The 18596-nt window shown below is 45.1% G+C and overlaps 1 protein-coding gene across 1 annotated transcript in view; it reads left to right on the top strand.

Moving 5' to 3' along the window:
- PPIL1 (peptidylprolyl isomerase like 1) overlaps positions 1-17237 on the top strand; it is a 19085-nt gene extending 1848 nt beyond the window's left edge. Inside the window, exons 2-4 of the mRNA XM_002914285.4 lie at positions 1417-1571; positions 15424-15492; positions 16031-17237. Of these exons, the coding sequence (XP_002914331.2) occupies positions 1417-1571; positions 15424-15492; positions 16031-16251 (445 nt within the window). The 3' untranslated portion in view covers positions 16252-17237. The remainder of the gene's footprint in view (positions 1-1416; positions 1572-15423; positions 15493-16030) is intronic.
- Positions 17238-18596: the final 1359 nt, after the last annotated feature.

Below are 18596 nucleotides of genomic sequence, written 5' to 3'. Positions count from 1 at the left end.
AGCCTGATGTGGCTCGATCCCATAACGCCGGGATCACGCCCTGAGCCGAAGGCAGACGCCTAACCGCTGTGCCACCCAGGCGCCCCTTTTATGCTCTGTTTCTTAAAAGCACGATCATATGATCATACTGTATATGTTTTTTTTTCCTCTGTAATTTGCTTTTCTTTCACTTGCTAATGTGGCTTCCCATAGTATTGATATTTTGTATTTTAGTCATTTCCTTTTTGAGGGACACTTGAAATGCCTCTTGTTTTTTGTTAGACAAATACTGGAATAAATACCCTTGCGCATACTGTATCCTCAGGCACATATGTAAGTTTTACTATAGAATACTTTGAAGTTGAAATTGCTGTCAACATGTATGCAGTTTTCAAATTGTATAGGTATTTCCTGTTTGCCATTCCAAAAAGTTATTCCCTGTATTTTAAAAATGTGCACCAGAATATAAGCTCCATGAGGGGAAAAGCACCTAGAACTGTGCCTTGTACAGAGTAGTTGTTAATCCATGTTGAATGTTAGTGTGAAGGATGAATTGCCGGTAGAAAGGCTTTTAGAAAGCTATGTTCTAGCACATACGATAGATATATCTATATCTGTATCTATATCTATATACATGTATTCATAGAGTGCTTACACTGTGCTTGGCACTGGGTATCCAGGCTATACAGAGTTGCCTCAATTTTCACATTCTTGGAGCTTAAAATCTAGGTGAGTGATGGAGTGGAGGGGAAGGCACCTGTCTAAGTCTTTTACCTTTTTGCTTTTCCTTAGCTGTACTTCAGGGGGGAAAGTGCTTGTCCCATTTGGTAGGTATAGAGATTTGAAGTAATCAGGTTTGCATTTGTTGCACCAATACACACAAACTGTACCTTTTTTTTTTCCATCAGAATTTTTACAAATAGGAAATGTAATTACATGGTTCAGAAACACAAAAGTTTAAAAAAAGATACTCATTGAAAGCCTTCCTGTTTCCCATTTATCCAGTTTCTATCCCCACCCAGAAACTCATGCATATATAAATAAGTACAAATTCCTGATATGTTAATGTCCTCCTTTAAAAAAAATTACAAATTAATTGCAATTTTTTTTCCTAATTTAAGGGTTGGTTATATTGGTTTCCCACGATCAGTGATTTTTTTAATATATAAAGCTAGTTCGAATGTTTAGTTGTCCACAGTTATTTTGTTTAAAAGAAGTACCCGAAGCTCCTATGTGTTTTACTCAAAGAAGGTATCTGTGTTTGTTATTTACATTGTGATTGTGATGTTTTCCTTTGCCGAGCATAAAATCTGATGTGTATTACAATTTCATGACTTAATAGAATTTGAAAATAGAGAGTCCTGGATCAATCCCATAATATTCCTGCTGCTGTGACCTTGTTCTTAACTGGAACTCTATTGTCATCTCCCCCTGCAGCATGGGAATCATCGTGCTGGAGTTATACTGGAAGCATGCTCCGAAGACCTGTAAGAATTTTGCTGAGCTGGCACGTCGAGGTTACTACAATGGCACCAAATTCCACAGAATCATCAAAGACTTCATGATCCAGGGAGGTGACCCAACAGGGACAGGTATAGTTAAGCCGACTTTGGCCAAATTTAGCAAAATAGGGAAGGCTGAGAGAGGAGCATGTGTGGAGGGGAAAAATCAAAAATTTGGTTTTGATTTTGGACACATTAACATTGAAATGCTTGTCAAATCTTCAGGTAGAGATGTTGAATAAGTAAAGGGATACGAGTGTGGAGTTCATGGAAAGGTCTGGGATGGAGGTACAAATCTGGGAGTTACTGTCATTTAGATGGGCTTTATTAGTGAAATCAGTGGCTGCTAACGTTAGTTTCAAGGCCCCTTGCTTCTCAGTCTGCATCTTCTCTCTGCTGATTCCTGCTTCTGCTTTTTTGCCTTTAAGTTTGATACTCTCTGGCAGTCTTTTTTCTTAGTCTTGTTCTTCTTTGTCATTCTCCCTTGTTTTCTGTTTATCCTTTATGACTAGAGTTATTCAATTTTTTTTAATGTAAATGGACACATATAAAAAGTACAGTATAGGGGCGCCTGGGTGGCTCAGTTGATTGATGGTCCAACTTTCGATTTTGGCTCAGGTCATGATCTCAGTGTCTTGAGATCGAGCCCTGCCTGCATGGAGTCAGCTTGAGATTCTCGCTCTCCTTCTGCCCCTCCCCCTGCTCGTGCACTCTTTTCTATAAATAAATAAATAAATAAAATCTTTTTTAAAAATACAGCATATATAGGAAACTATGAAAAAGAACTCTCATAGTATACTTCCTAAATATTTTTAACCACTATTGGTGATTAATTATTCCCACAATATTCCCACTTCTTAGAAACAATTGATGTTAACTGTTGGTGGCCATTATTCTTTTCAGATACATAGTCAGAAGGATGGATGGATGGATACCTAGCTAAATGGAAATAATTTCAGGAGAATAGGCTATGTCATGCATGCTATTGTTTTTAAAACACAAAAATATATTTAATTTTGTATACATATCCAAAAAATTGATTTCCTGCTAGGAAAGGTGAGGCAATTAGTACTTAAATTTCTACCCATTCCTGTTGTTTAGGAAAAACTCCATTTTGTCTGCCTTCTGTGTTGGGAAAAACCTAGTTCTTTGCTTCTGTGTTTTTCTCCTGCATGTCTCCTTTACTACTCACACAGATGACTTTACTTCTGACACGTCTGGTCATCAAATGTATGGAGGCTTACCCCCCACAAGCAATTCTGTGACACCTAGTGAGTGTCTTACTATTTAGCTCAGTTCCAACATCATCTAACCAGAGATAGCATCAGATCCCACAGGTTAAGGCCCAGTCCCACAAGATTGCTCCCTGCTCTCCACCCCACTTCAGTCCCAAGCCTAGGTTATAGATGTTCCAATAATCCCCTCCTTGGGTTCAATCAATTTGCCAGAGCAGTTGACAGAACTCGTGGAAACACGTTTACCATTTTATTAAAGGATATGGTAAAGTATACAGGTGAACAACCGGATGAACAGCTGAATAAGGTGAGGTCTGGGAGGGTCCCGAGAGCAGGAGCTTCTGTCCCTGTGGAATTTGGGTGCATCATCCTCCTGGAAGGGATGTGTTTGCCCACCTGGAAGCTCTCTGAACCTTGTACTCTTGGGATTTTATGGAGGCTTCTTCGTGTAGTTGTGATCAATTGTTACCCCCATTTCCAGCTCCCCTCCCCTCTCTGGAGAAGCAGGGGGTGGTGGGGACTGAAAATTCCAAGCTTCTAATCATGGCTGGGTCTTTCTGGTGACCAGTCCCCATCCAGGAGCCATTCAGGAGCCCACCTGCCTCCTTAGAACAAAAGATGCTTCTAGTGCTCTTATCACTTTGGAATTTAAAAGGGTTTTAGCAGCTCTGTTTCAGGGACAGGTCAGAGACCAAATATGAGAACAAGAGATGCTCCTAGTGTTCTCATCACTTGGAAATTACTGGAGCTTTAGGAGCTCTGCTGTGAACCGGGGCAGGTATATAGATGCATGTAGGTATATCCATATATCCGTATCCCTTTTATTGCCTCACGCCCACACTGCCTCCCTCACGCTCGGTTTTTGTCATTATTTTTATTTTTCCTTGTCAGAGGACATTTTCCACTCTGTGCCTGATTCCCTCAGCTACAGTATGGGTTCTGCATTTCAGAGGGTTCAGTGCCCACCACTAGGCTTTTCTGTTCCCAGGTGTTAGAGAGCAGAATTTCCTGTTGAGTGGTTTGTATTGCAAGGGCTGGGGGGTGTTATATTTTGTAACTCAATCATATTGGAGAATTTGAAAAAGACCATGTTCTTGGTTCTACTTGGTTCTACTGTTCTTGGGCCACACTTGTCCCCTCAGATCATTTTCGACGGTTCTGCTCTGTTGCCTTCTGGTTTTAAGCGTGGCTTTGGAGACTACTGAGGCCAGATTTACTCCTTCCTTCAGCTTGGGGAAAATATTTTGATTTGTATTTTTGAATATTTCCTCTGTTACTTGCTCTGATTTTCTGTTTCAGGGAACTAGTTACTCTCTGTTTCATGACCTCTGCCTTCCATATCTATTATATTTCTTTTGAGTGTGTGAGGTGATGTTTTTCTATTTTTTCCTGCATCTACTGAGATAATGACAGACCTTTACTCTGTGCCTTATTCAACTTTTAGTCATGTCCATTCTGTTCTTTACTGCTCTAATTGATTTATTAGCTCCTTACTGGTGTCATTGGACTCTCAGTCTGTCTCCTTAGCTCTGCAGTCTTTTCACCTTATTCTGTTGGTTTATTATCTTGTCTTTGAGCTCTTGTTTAATTGGATTCTTATTTCTGTTGAGGCATCTCTAGCTTGAGACAGCTGCAGAGAAGCCCTTCTTGGACTGTGTTTTCTCCCAGACTGAGTTCCTGAGGTGTGTTTTTTTTTCCTTACATGCTTTCTTTCTTTTTCTCCTTTCCATTTGTTGTAATATGTGTGCATTGTTTCTGTGCCATTTCTTTTCATCTTATCCTTGCTTAATGTCAACTCTGATGCTGTCCATACCTTTTATTTGCTCAGATACAGCATAAGTGAATTCTCTTTGTTGTTGTCCCCACCTTTGTGGGACCATTTGTCTTCCCCATTCCAGATGCTAGGTTGTTTTCTTTCCATTCTATTCCAGCCTGATGAGGTGGTAGGAGAGCTAATGCTGAGTGCACCTTATGGGAGGGCTAGCCTCTGTTCTGTTTTCCCAGCCTCCGTTAAAGTCCTGCCCATGGGTCCCCTCCACCAATCAGTGGTATCCCTCTTCCCCAACCTAGGACTCTGGGTAGTCCCCTGAGAATAGCTGTAGTGGGGAAGAAAGATCCTCCTACCCTTTTTATTCATTTCATGTAGCTGGGTCTCTATAACAAGACAAATTAATGAGAGAAGAGCATACAAATTTGTTTGCTGTAAGTTTTGTTGTTGTTTTTTAAGATTTTATTTATTCGTGAGAGCGAGCGCGTGCGTAGGAGCCGGGGGAGGGGGGGGCTTGAAGGAGAGGGAAAGGGAGAAGCAGACTCCCCACTGAGCGGGGAGCCCAAAGTGGGACCCTGGGATCATGACCTTAGCCGAAGGCAGATGCTTCGCTGACCGAGCCACCCAGGCGCTCCTGTTTGCTGTAAGTTTTGATGACACCATGGCCTTGATAAAGAAATGAAGACCCAAAGAATCGGTTGTACCTGAGTGTTTTTGTGCTAGATTTGACAAAGAGTGGAAATTTGTGGGAAAATGTGATAGGAGAAAGGGGGTCTAAGCTAAATGCAGTAAACTGGGGGAAACAGCAAGGCCTGTTCTTTCAGATTCCTCTGGGGGTCCTTCTGTCTTAGAGATGAGATGTTCTTTTCCTTCAGGTATAGGGACAGCACCTCTCGCAAGAGGGTCTTAGGACCTACTTCAGGGGAAGTCAGAATGTCCTTCTTGTACCTGATGTTTCTCAGATCCCTTCAGCTGGACATTCAGTATGCCAAAGCACCATATTTGGAGGTAGTTTGTCCTGAACCCCATCATGGCCCAGTCCTCCCCCACCCCACAAGTTGCTCGGTGCTGGTGGCCTGCCATGTTGCTCCCCAGCGCCTGTTATGCACAGGCTTCTGCCCTCAGGGCCTTCTCTTTAACTTTTTCAGGGTTACTAGCCCACCCAGCCTTCTGTTGGCTTCTCAGAATGGGAGAGTATTTGTAAGAATCCTCTAGGTTACACTCCTTCTTTCCTGATTACTGCTTTTAGGGAGTGCAGGCAGAAGAATCTCCCATTTCTTTCCTTGGTGACTCTTTTCAGAATTTTTGTAATAAGTCTGTTTCCTTATTTGGTTGATGCTGGGAATTTGGGGCTTGGAAACAAATGGAATTTTGTGTGTTTGTTTCATTAGGTATTAGGGGAGGCAGGGGCTAATCCTGCTTCACTCCACTTTTTTTTTTTTTTTAAAGATCTGTTTATTTTTTTTAAAGATTTTATTTATTTATTTGACAGAGAGAGAGACAGCCAGTGAGAGAGGGAACACAAGCAGGGCGAGCGGGAGAGGAAGAAGCAGGCTACCAGCAGAGCAGGGAGCCCGACGTGGGGCTCAGTCCCAGAACCCTGAGATCACGCCCTGAGCCAAATGCAGACGCTTAACGACTGAGCCACCCAGGCTCCCCTATTTATTTATTTTAGAGAGAGAGAGAGAGAGCACGCATGCGCACGTGGACGAGCATGCACAGGGTGGGGGGAGGGGCAGAGAGAGGGGGATAGAAGCAGACCCCATGCTGAGCCCATGGGGCTGGATCCCAGGACCCTGAGATCATCACCTGAGCAGAAATCTGAGAGCCAGACGCTTAACCGACTGACTGTGCCACCCAGGCGCCCCTTCACTCCACTTCTTTATAAAGTGTCCTGTAAACACTTTGATGTACTTCTTTCCTGTCTTCTTCCTCTTTCTTGTTGTTATGAAATAAAATTTTAATCCATCGTGATGAGTGTACAAGAATTGAAAGTGAGTTGCTCATGTCAGAGCTTCCCTGTATTTCTGTAATTGGTTTGCAATCCTTCATAATGTCACGTTTCCATGATGCAATTTTAATGAAATTGAATCGCTCAAAAGATTTCCAAGTAATTGCATTCAGCCTCAAGTATAATGAATGATTGAGCCGGCAGGTCTGTGGTGGAAGGCAAACAAGAGTTAGGCCCTCCTGGGTCACTGATTGAACTGCTGCTGATTAGGTAACACGTGTTTTGCCAAACATCTCAGAGGAGCAGCATGAGGCATCCTGGGCTCATCAGCAAGCCAGTGTACTATTTCTATCCCCGACTGTCCCTCAGTCTGGTTACTCTGCAACCGTTCTTTCCATGGTCTTCCGTATATACCTTGCCAGGTGTTTTCTCAGTTTGAATACCTTTGACTTCCTGCTGGATTTTTTTTTTTTTTTTTAAAGATTTTATTTATTTATTCGACAGAGATAGAGACAGCCAGCGAGAGAGGGAACACAAGCAGGGGGAGTGGGAGAGGAAGAAGCAGGCTCACAGTGGAGGAGCCTGATGTGGGGCTCGAACCCATAACGCTGGGATCACGCCCTGAGCTGAAGGCAGACGCTTAACCGCTGTGCCACCCAGGCGCCCCTGGATTTTTTTTTTTTAAGATTTATTTATTTATTTATTTGACAGAGAGACAGCCAGTGAGAGAGGGAACACAAGCAGGGGGAGTGGGAGAGGAAGAAGCAGGCTCCCAGCGGAGGAGCCGGATGTGGGGCTTGATCCCATAACGCTGGGATCACGCCCTGAGCCGAAGGCAGACGCTTAACGACTGCGCTACCCAGGCGCCCCTGTTTTTTAAACTATTTTTCCTCTTTTAAATTTCTTTTCACGGATAACTGTATGCCGGCTTTTTTTCTTAGCTGTCTGAATGTCTTTTTATCTGCTTCTACTAACTTCTTCCGTTTCTGTCTTCCCCGTAAGACGTGGCATCCTGTCAAGGCCTTCCTTTCGCTCTTCACTTAGCCTCTCAGTGCTCACCAGCTGGCGTGACTGCAGTGATTAATTACACGCTGATTAGCCTGTGCATCACCCTCCCTCGGACTTTCTGCCTCCTCTTGGTAGCCCCAGGAACGCCTGAGATTTAACGTGTTGAACAGCAAGCTCATTGTTGATTTTATTCATTTGATGAATATTTGCTAAGAGTCTGCTGTTCTAAGTCCTGTGAAGAGACTTCAGCATTAGAAGCCAAGGCATTTTCTTTTCTTTGCAGTGCTCCATTCTCTGCCAGGAAGCCAAGATAGTTCTTATAAGAAACAACTGGAGAGTAATAATACAATACGCAAGTTTATGGTGGTACGCTCTGGATCAGGTATATAACAGAGGTTGGAAAAATTCGTAATAAGAGAAAAAGTACGGTGGAGTGGGGTTAGCATGGGATGGAGGCATTTTGTTAGGTGGGCCTTGCAAATGTAGAATTTTAAGGGAATGTAGAATTTTAACTCTTAAGAGGACAGGGAAGGGCATTTTAGGTTTAGGAAGAAGAAAGCGTACAGAGCAGAGGCACAAGTGACAGGAGAGACCTGTCAAATATGAAGGTGAGCCCAGCACCTCATGTCCTGTCTCACATCTGGACCAGCTCTGTGACATAATCTAGCTACCTCTCCGTGTCCAGGACGAATGTGTCGGATGTGATTTCTAAGGTCCCTGAACTGCATGTTTAGGGGACAGTTAAGGGGCATTTGGGGACAAAGTGCACAGAGTAGAGATAGCGCGGTGCCTAAGATCAGACCAGTTCAGTTCATGGAGACTCCAGACAGAAGTTCAGATTTGATCTAACATCATTCTGGAACCATTTTGGGTTCCAGAGTTTCTTGAGTCTAGGGTTAGAAAAATATGTGAGGAAATTTAATTCAGCGATAGTATATGGCAAGCTCACGTAGCAAGGGGTGAACAGCCTGGGTTGTAGAGCCTGGTGGGCTTGGGATTGAATCTTAACTTCACACGAACACTTACTCAACATAGACAAGTTACGTAAGCTCGCTGAGCTTAAATGCGGAGCGTGGTTTCGTTGTATGCACCTCATGGAGTTGTGAGTAGTAAATGAGCTGGTGTTTGTAAAATGGTGACTACAGGCTTGACACAAAATAGCTTAAAAAGATGTCATTTATTATTTATTTTGGTTGTTAACTTATTTATTTATATAATATATATAAACTTAAAAATAATATTAAAAATAAAAATAAAAAATAAACTTAAAAAATATAAAATATAACTTTTTTTAAAGATTTATTTATTTATTTATTTATTTGACAGAGAGAGAGACAGCCAGCGAGAGAGGGAGCACAAGCAGGGGGAGTGGGAGAGGAAGAAGCAGGCTGCCAGCGGAGGAGCCTATAAAATATAACGTATTATAACTTATTTATCACCAAATGTCTTTTGGACTCCTGCCATATTCCAGGCATTGTTCTCAAAGCTGGGAGATAGAATAGTAAATAAGAAAGCCCTTGTGAAGCTCACATTCTAGTGGGAGAGACAGTGAACAACCAAGTACATGATCTACTATCAGTCATGACAAATGATAGAGAAAAAATACTGTACAAGCAAGGATTCTCAACCTTGGCACTACTGACATTTTGGGCTGGATAAGTCTTTGCTGTAGAGGGCTGTCTGTGCATTGTAGGAGGTTTAGCTGCCTCCCTGACCTCGCCGTGCTGGATGCCAGTAGAACCCCTCAGTGTGACAACTAAAAATGTCTCCACACATCCAGTGTCCCTAAGGGGCACAGCCCCCCTCAGTTGAGAACCACGGGGCTAGAGAGTGAGGGAGGTGTTATTTTGGATAGTGTGATTAGGGAAGACCTCTCTGATAAGGTGGCATTTGAGCAGAGCTCTGAATAAAGTGAAGTAGTGAGCCTGAGAGTGTCAGGGCCAAGGACACTCCAGGGGGAATAGAAATCAGAGGCCTCAGGCCAGGGTGTGCTTGGCAAGAAACAGCACAGACCAGGGTGGCTGGAGCGGGTGAGTGAGGGCAAGAGTGGTAGGAGGAGATGACTTTGGAGGGTAGCAGAGCACCAGGTCACGGGGTCTCATAAAGCTGTCGTGAAGACTTGGGGTATTGTCCTAAGCGTGATGAAATGTCACTGGAGGATTTTGAGCAGAGGACTGCCACAGTGAGGCTTGTTTTAAAAGGAGCCCTCTGGCTTCCATTTGGGGAATCAACTGGCATGGAAAGGAGGAGACAAGGCTGGAAGCAAGGAGGCCAGTTGGAAGCTTTCATTGTTGTCAAAGCCAGAGCTTTTTGTATTTGGACTAGAGTGATAATGGTTCTGTTCTGGTCCTGGAGTTAGACATTCAGGAGATTGTTTGGGGTAACACCTGTGAAAGTTGAATGGGCCGGGGAGCAGGGTTGGAAGGGGAGGTCTAATCTGTGAAAGGAGAGGGGGCAGAGGAGAAGGAGCCAGTAGAGAAAAGGAGGAGCCATCAGCAAGGCAGGATCTCAAGAGGGGTGACATCAGCTGTCAGATGCTGTCCGAGGATTGAGCATTGGATTTAATGACGTGGTGGTCACTGATGACCTTGCCGAGAGCCAGGTCAGTGGAGTGGTGAGGGCAAAAGTCTGAATGGGGAGCAAAAACGTTTAGAGGCAGGAAAGGAAGCCAAGACACTCAAGCGTTGACAGCTTTTTTGAGGAGTTTTCTGTGAAGGGTTGCAGAAACATAGGGGGATGGATACTCGGAGATGGAGCTTTGTGTTTATTTTTTAAGACAGGAAATGTTAATACCACCTTTTTTTTTTTTAAAGATTTTATTTATTTATGTGATGGAGAGACAGCCAGCGAGAGAGGGAACACAGCAGGGGAGTGGGAGAGGAAGAAGCAGGCGCCCAGTGGAGGAGCCCGATGTGGGACTCCATCCCGGAACGCCAGGATCACGCCCTGAGCCAAAGGCAGACGCTTAACGACTGCGCTACCCAGGCGCCCCAATACCACTTTTTTTTTTTTTATGCTAATAGGAATGATCCACTAGAAAGAAAACTGGATACAGGACCAGGAGGAATTGTAGTTGCGAAGTTCCTTAGAGGTGATGGAATTGGTTAGATGCGTGGTGGTGAGATAGTCTGGTGGGGTAGTCGTATGAACAGCATGTTCATACAGTGTATCAGTAAGGGAAGAAGGATGGTAAATGGGACATGTAGGAAGGGAAGTGGATTCAGTGGTGAGAGCCAGTGGAAGTTCTCCTCTGCCTTTTTGTCAGTGAAACAAGAAGCGGAGTCACACTCACAGAGCGGGGAGCAGTGAGGGGTGGTGGAGGTTTGCTGACAGAGGAACTGCAGTAAACCCAGGCGGGTCGGCCCCCGGGGTGAATTGTTAATCACTACCTACAGTTCGCTCTTCCAGAAGATGCCCAGGTTATCTGGGTGCACGGAAACCGTAGTGGAAAACATGAAGCAAACGCAGTTATTATCAATGATGCTGAGCTCCCTTTGACTATCTCCTAACAAACCTGTGAGATAGAAGCACCACTGCTATTCCTGCTTTTCAGACAGGGAAACTGAGGCTTGGGGAGGGTAACTATCTTGCTTAAGGCCACACAGCCAGTAAGTGGTGGAGTTGGAAAGAAAATTTGGATCTCTCTGGCCCCAGAGGCAAGTGAGGAAGGGAGCACTCCTAAGAACTGCAAAGCTTCTTGGAGAAACGTAGCGGATCTGGTATCTGGCATTTGCCCTGGTAATCCAACAGCAGCTCCATCAGTTAGTTCCCCCTTCTGAAGACTCTGTGACTAATAGATTGTATCAGTTTGGGATGCTTTTGGCTACAAGTAACAGAAAACTCCACAGCAAGGCCTTAAAGGAAGAGAGCTTTTGTTTTTCTCATGTCACAAAATGTCTGAAGGTAAGTGGTTGCAGGCATTTGTTCAGCTGCCCAGCAGAGTTGTCAGGGACCCAGGCTTACTATGTCTTTCCATTCCACCATGGTTAGTGTGTTGGCCTTTGATCTCAAACTTGTCTTATGGTTGCAAGATGGCTGCTGCTGCTCCTGACATCACCTCTGCTTTCAAAGAAGGAAGATGGGGAAAGAGCTATGGGTGAAAGACAACGGGAGTGTGTTTGTCCCTTTTATCAGGAAAGCTGTAGCTTTCCCAGAAGCTCTGCTCAGCAGGCTTCTGTTTATATCAGTAAGTCAGAACTGGGTCATCTGACCACCCCTAGCTGCAAAAGGAACTGTCAGTAGCTGCCTTCCTTGTCTCTGAAGTTGAGGCAGGCCATGGAGAAGGGGCCAGAGAAGGGGTTAGAAATGCTCAGGGGACAGCTAATCTGTAGTTAGATGCTCTCTTGCTAGAAGAGAGGTTTTGATTGGTTTGGTCAGTGGCCTTCTGCTGTCGGATACCCCAGGCAGAGCTTTCACCGAGGCCTCCTGATGGGTCATTGGCCCACCTGTGGCCACTTTGGGGCTGGCTGTTAATCCGTGGTCCCATCAGCTGTGGCATGGAAGCGGTGGGGATAAGTAGCACCAAGTATGGTCATCTTAGTGTGAGAGACCACTCTGCGTGTCTTTGGGGCCACTCCAGTTGTTCATCGTGAGAGATTTCCACAGGCAGTGAGCAGGAAGGAGAGACATCAGAGGAGTCCTGGGGATAAGGAAAGATTTTTTTTTTTAAGAGTAGAAGCACAGATCATAAAAAGATGAAGGAATTTCAACTGCAAAAAATTCTGTGCATCAGAAGACCCGACCCCAAAAAGAGTGAAAAAAAAGTCCCCCGGAAGAAAGTATTTGCAAAAGCAGTCACTGACCAAGGATTAGTATCCAGAATACAAATGCTAATAATATACCATTTATATATATGTATCTTTATAAATGTCAAACCACTCAGTAGATAAGTGGCCGTTTCCGGAGGCGGAAAGGTAAATAGCCAGTAAGCATGAAATTCTGCACATCTTCAGGGAAATGCAGGTTAAGACACAGGCAGTCGATGCCTCTCAGGCTGACGAATGTTAGAAACTCTGGCTGGAGGACCTAGATCAGTAAGAGTGAGCATTGTGGGTAGGGGTGCACGTTGGGGCCACTTCTGGCAAGATATTCAAGGACGTGTAGTAATGGGGAGATACTCAAACTGTGACCCTGCGTGTCCGCCATGAGGTGTGGCACCTGTATCTGGGAGACAGTACGAGACTGGGTATTGCAGCATGGTTTGTAACAGCAAAAGCATATAGAAAGGGTCCTAGATATCCCTCAGCACGAGAAAAGAGAAGATTGGTGTTGTAATTGTGTAGTGGAATGAATACTACAGAGAGCCGCATGGACCCAAATGCATAAATATCACTTACGGTGGTCAACAGAAGCGCTAATGGCAGAAGAATACAGAGTATAGTAGCGTTTATATAACCCTAAAGCCATGCAGAGCAACAGTACATTGTTTTAGGGATGTATACATAGGTGGTAGAAGGGAAAATGCATGGAAGTGACAAACTCCTGGTCACCACAGTGGTTCCCCGAGGGCAAAATGTGATTCTTTGACGCGGTCGTTAGCTGGGGGGGGAGAGAGGCGGGGAGCGCAGGGGGTACAGACACGGGGTCTTGGGCTGGATTTGTCACACTGTTTCCTGAGCGGGAGGTACAGCTGCTTGTCGCATTCTTTGTTTCTTTTGTGTATCTGAAACACTAAGTACATAGAATAAATGTTGAAAACAAAAAAACAGAAGAGGAAAAGAACTTTCAGGGTGCAGAGTTTGGAGGCAGATCCGTGCCCGGCTTCTGCTGTATCCGTGCTGGATGAGGCACACGGCAAAGCTTTGACTGCGAAGCCCCCAAATTGTCAGCTTGGTGTGTGATCGTTGGCATCTGTGTAGCCTGCTCTGCTTCAGCAAACTCTTTGATCACTGCTGTCCCCCTCCCGTCTCTCCCCTGTTCCACTTGCCCAAAGGAATGTCTTGGTTGGAATTATTTGTCTTTCTGACATTTTGTTGCAAACGCTACTGAGCTGAATTAGGTTATGAAACCATACATATTATGTAGAAATGGTGCTGGAGAGACCCCAAACTAGTTGCCGGGTCCTGCTCTGCCTGGTGAGTACAGAGGGGCCTCGGTGCTCTTCCCTTCTCATCTCTTGATGACTGAAAACCCCTGGCTTCATCTCTGACTCTTGACTGGCCCATCGTTAGCCCTCTTGTTTGCAGTGCTGTTTATGTGATGGCTTTCAGTTCCTAGAGGGCAGGGGCCCTGAGGTTTCATCCTGGTGGCTTGCAGGGATCACACTTCCAAGGCTCAGCCCGAGATGGACAGCCCACTACTGAACTTCATCCTGCACTCGCTCACTCAAGCCCCAGACTTAGGGCTTGATTCCCTCGGCCTTCTCTTTCATCTTCACCCCTAGCACCCCCACTCACCACCCCTCCGCCCCCAACCTCAGGCAGGAACCTTGATTCCCTAGTCAGAGAGAATGTATTGGTCCCATAATTGCTGTTTAGAAGTATGCTGGCAGGTTGGAATTTGGGGAATGAATTTTTACAAAGTTCGGTAGTTGGGTACTTTTCCAGAAGGATAGGTAGCCTGGGCCAGGTGGGAGATTTCCCTGAGTCTGTTAGGATTCACCCCCATTCCTCTTTGCATGAGAAGTGTTTTCTTCCAACTGAGCCATCCAGGCACCCCTTCGAAGTGTTTTCTTCCAGGGGTGCCTGGGTGGCTTAGTCGGTTAAGTGTCTTGCCTATGGCTCAGGTCATGATCCCAGGGTCAATCTTTAAAAAAAAAAAAAAAAATGTCTTCTTCCAGAACCAGGGGGTATGACAGGCTCTCTATGGTGGAACATCCTAAAAGGTAATGAATGCAAGGGATTTTCATCTGGGAGGGCCTGGGGGAAAAGGGGGACGTGGTGCTTTAACACCCTACTTTCATAGCAGCCTGTAGAAGGAGGCAAGCTCCCCGTGTCTGGGCTGTTTTCTGGCTGCCAGGAAAGCAGAGTAAGCTGATAAACGGGATGTTCACTTTGTTCTGGGCTGTTTTGTTATCTTGGAGAAGCCACAGTAGTTCAACAAGTCATATTTATTTTACTGAATAATTGATTAGGAGAGTTGCCTCCTATTAGGACACTTTTTTCCATTGGGAAAACCATATTTATTTTATCATTTTGCTCTAAGAGCAGAACCTGGGTGCACAGCACCACACTCTCGTGGACATAATATAAATAGCACCCGGTGGTGACGTTGCTAGCAAATCCTTCCTAATGCCACGTTTCTTCATCGTATCCTTGTGATAGACTACCTCTCCTCTTGATGGACTGTCTGCTGTAATATTATTCCTTTCTGCCACATTGCTACTTTCTACCATCTCTCTTCTCCATAAGCTGGATATCTTTGACCAAAATGAATGTTATTTTCCTTCATTGACGTCAAGGACAGCAAATAGATTTTAATTCTTGTGCCATCTCTGATCCATTAGAAATGGCTGCCTGGACTTCCGAGTTGGTAGGATACAGATCAAAGCTCAGCAGGGAGGAATGCTGATTGATTAGCGATGTCTGTGACGGGCACAGGGTTAAGGCTTGCGGCCCTCTTGTCTAAAGTACTCCTAAAAAATTAAAACTTAAGAAATCTCTTAATATATCAAATTAAAAATAGTAGTTCTCTGTAGATGGTTAGATTCTAGGGGACTTTAATGTTCTCTTGATAATGTTCTGTGCTTTCTGCATATTTGGCAGTGAACATGTGTTACTGTAATACGCAGGACAGAACACTCTTCGTGTTATTTTGGAAAGCAACATCTCACCTGAATGAAAGCAGTGATTTGAGCATGCCGTGTAGTGCTTGATCCTGCTGCTGGGCTCTGTAGTTGCGATATGCTTAGCAGGGGGCTAGGCATGCTCACTGCTTTTTCCTTTCTTGTACTCCGAAAAATCTTTTGACCCTGAGCCATAATTCTTGCTGTGAGCTGGAGCGTGGGACTGACGGACTGGTCTCGTGTCTCCTAATCTGCAGGTCGAGGTGGCGCATCTATCTATGGCAAGCAGTTTGAGGATGAGCTCCATCCAGACTTGAAATTCACGGGTAGGTATATGATCTGGCTGCCCGGGGCGGGGGGTGTGGATTTGAAAAGCTCACTCTTGGCTGCGATTCCGGCTGCATGCCTGACACCGTGGCAGGGTGCCATGGAGCTGCCCAGCTGCGGCACCACAAAGAGCCCTGGTGGGTTAGGGCGAGTGACCCCTCTCCCTCCTGAGTAATTCGCAGTGCTGGTCCGAGTGTTCTGGACTCTGATTGTTTGAATGCTGCTGTTACAAACTGTAGGAAAGTGAAAGCTTCCTCAAAGACGCCAGAGACCTTGCTGGGTTTTTGTGGGGGCGTCAGGACCATGGTCCAGCAGTTAGTGGGGATCATCATGGATAGAGAAGCTGGGGAGTAGGCAAGGACTAGGACGGCGCAGTTGTTGGGGTCGGGCGGCTACGGCCTTTGTGTGAAGGCAGGGGGAAGAGTGTTCGGGTCACGTGGTTGGTGATGGAGGCCAGGATAAAGTCTGGGATGGTGGAACACGTGCCCGGCTGGAGCTTTGGGGTTATTCATACTCTTTCTTCCTCTTTCCCATCAGGGGCTGGAATTCTTGCCATGGCCAATGCAGGGCCAGACACCAACGGCAGCCAGTTTTTCGTGACCCTAGCCCCCACCCAGTGGCTCGATGGCAAGCACACCATTTTTGGCCGTGTGTGCCAGGGTATAGGAATGGTGAATCGAGTAGGAATGGTGGAAACAAACTCCCAGGACCGCCCTGTGGACGATGTGAAGATCATTAAGGCATACCCTTCCGGGTAGGCTCGCTGCTGTCTTGGGCACACCCAGATCTTCTGAAATGGCCCCGGTGAACCAGCTTCCAGATGACCTAGAATGACACGTACTTAAACTTCATTTTGGCCTTGCAAATCACAGAGCTAAGGAGACCTGGGGTCTTGGGTGAGTTAGAGATGGAAGTGTATTTTAAGAGGATACTTCTTTTCTCTTCCCCCGGTGCCTAGGTTGACAGAGCATTTGCAGAAATGCTCATAAATGATCGTTCACAGGGAACCGCTCGTTGCAAATGAGCGTAATGCTCCCCCTTGCGCGCGTCTGTGCTGATACACTTGGAACAAAGTGAAGCCGGCTCTGTCGCTCTGTCGCGTCTAACCAAACTTCTTCCTGTAGAGGTTTATGTTCTGGCCTACACTGCAGTCTTCGGTGGCTGACAGCCACAGAATTCAAAACCAAGTAGTGTCTATCAGCCTTCTTAACTCTGTGCACACCCTATTTCAGTCTCCTACATTTGTTCTTCCGGGAATGTATGCATCTCTATATATATTTTCCCTCTCAAAACCAGAACATCAACACTGCTGTTTCTGACACTTAGACATCCCACGCAAAGCCACATTGAATTTTTGCCAAAAGAAAAATGCATCCAACAATCAAGTTTCTAAAAAGGTGTCAAGTGGGGAGTGATAATGTGTAATAATCAAGAAAGGAATTTATTAAAAGGAAGCAGAAACATTGACCATTTTTTCCCCAGGAAGGAGTAGAAATCTGTAGTGAGCCACAAGGACAGACTATGAACTCTCCTTAAAAAAGGAGTATTGTCTTAAAGGAGAGGCACCACTTAAGTTTTTTTAACCTAAGACTAGAGAAACTAGGTAACAGATTTTATATGTTAAGTTTTTTAAGTCTTTATGATTTTTTTTACGGGGTGGGGTGTGGTGGTGGTAAGAGAAAGGAAGTGAATACCTATGTAATACATAGAAACTTCCCAAATAAAATGCCGCTGATGGTTGACATTGCTGCTGTGGTGTGCTTTTAAGTACGGTATGAAGTTTTAACAGTCATTTTAACCTGTCAGCCATCTCAGGTGGTGTTGCAGGGCTCAGCTTCAAGAGTTCTCATTTTAGGTTTGTGCATCTCCAGTGGACTTCTATTCAAGAGCAGATCTGACTTTAAAAAGATATTTCCAGGGGCGCCTGGGTGGCCCAGTCAGTTAGGCACCTGCCTTAGGCTCAGGTCATGATCTCAGGGTTCTGGGATCGAGCCCCATGTTGGGCTCCTCACTCAGCAGGGAGCCTGCTTCTCCCTCTGTCCCTCTCAAATAAATAAAATCTTTTTGAAAATTTAAAAAATAATAAAAAAATTAAAAGGCAGTACTAAAGAAAGAATCTAAGTGATATTGATTGGCAGTTCTGAGCGAGGGGGAATTGTGTGTAGATGAGCCAGGTGGATGTGCTAAAAGACCTTAAGCAACCCTTGAACTTGCAGGAAGTCTGCCTTCCTGTTGTTATGGACTCAGAAGTGGTATGTACTGTGCCTTCCTTAAATTGATAGCTCCTTGATTGAAGAGGGGATTGTAGCTTTAATGTTTTTTATTGGTCCATCAATTTTGGAAATGATGATTTACTTTATGGAATGGCCAAAAAGTTCTATTCTCCAAGCTTTCCCCACATTCAGCCTCTCTCTCCATCTCTGTCTTTTCTCTCAACAACAAAAAAGCAAAACCCAACAACAAATTCTGTAAATGACTTTATAACTTTACAGAGGTGGTGTTGGGCAAAGTACTGTTCAGGCTCTGGGGAAATAGAATCTTCTTTTGGCCCGGACTGGGCAGACATAATTGGATCCACCTCTAGGACCAAAGAATAAGATGCCCATCCACTGATCTCCCAGAGTTATAATGCTGGAAATGCCCACTTTCACCCAGGTCACGGGGGTGGTGGAAACGTACCATCACTACTCTGAGAAGGAAAGAAGGATCTGAGTACAGTACTCTTGGCGTACTTGAGCACACACAAGGATCACTGGGGGAGCCTGCTAGGAAGCAGTGCGGGATTCAGCATCTGGCCAGAGATTCCGTGTTTCTCTCCAGCTCCCGGGAGATGGCAGCTCCTGATCCAGACACCACACTTTGAATAGTGAGATCCCAGAGGTCATGTTTGTCCAACATGACATCGGGGATGGGGGAGATTTTCCTAAGAGCATGGGACGGTCAGCACCATAACCTGATCTTCTGCCTTCTTGACCAGTGGTGGCCTTGGAAAAGTGAAGAAATTCAAAGCACAGGATGAGCTTTAACGGCTTCTGGCTTTGGTTGCTGAGACTAAGCTTTTAGAAACTGCCCTTCTGCCTTTTTTTTTTTTTTTTTAAGATTT

The sequence above is a fragment of the Ailuropoda melanoleuca genome, chromosome 5 (genome assembly GCF_002007445.2).
Source record: "Ailuropoda melanoleuca isolate Jingjing chromosome 5, ASM200744v2, whole genome shotgun sequence".
NCBI classification, from domain to species: Eukaryota; Metazoa; Chordata; class Mammalia; order Carnivora; family Ursidae; genus Ailuropoda; species Ailuropoda melanoleuca.
This window is presented reverse-complemented; position numbering and strand designations above follow the sequence as displayed.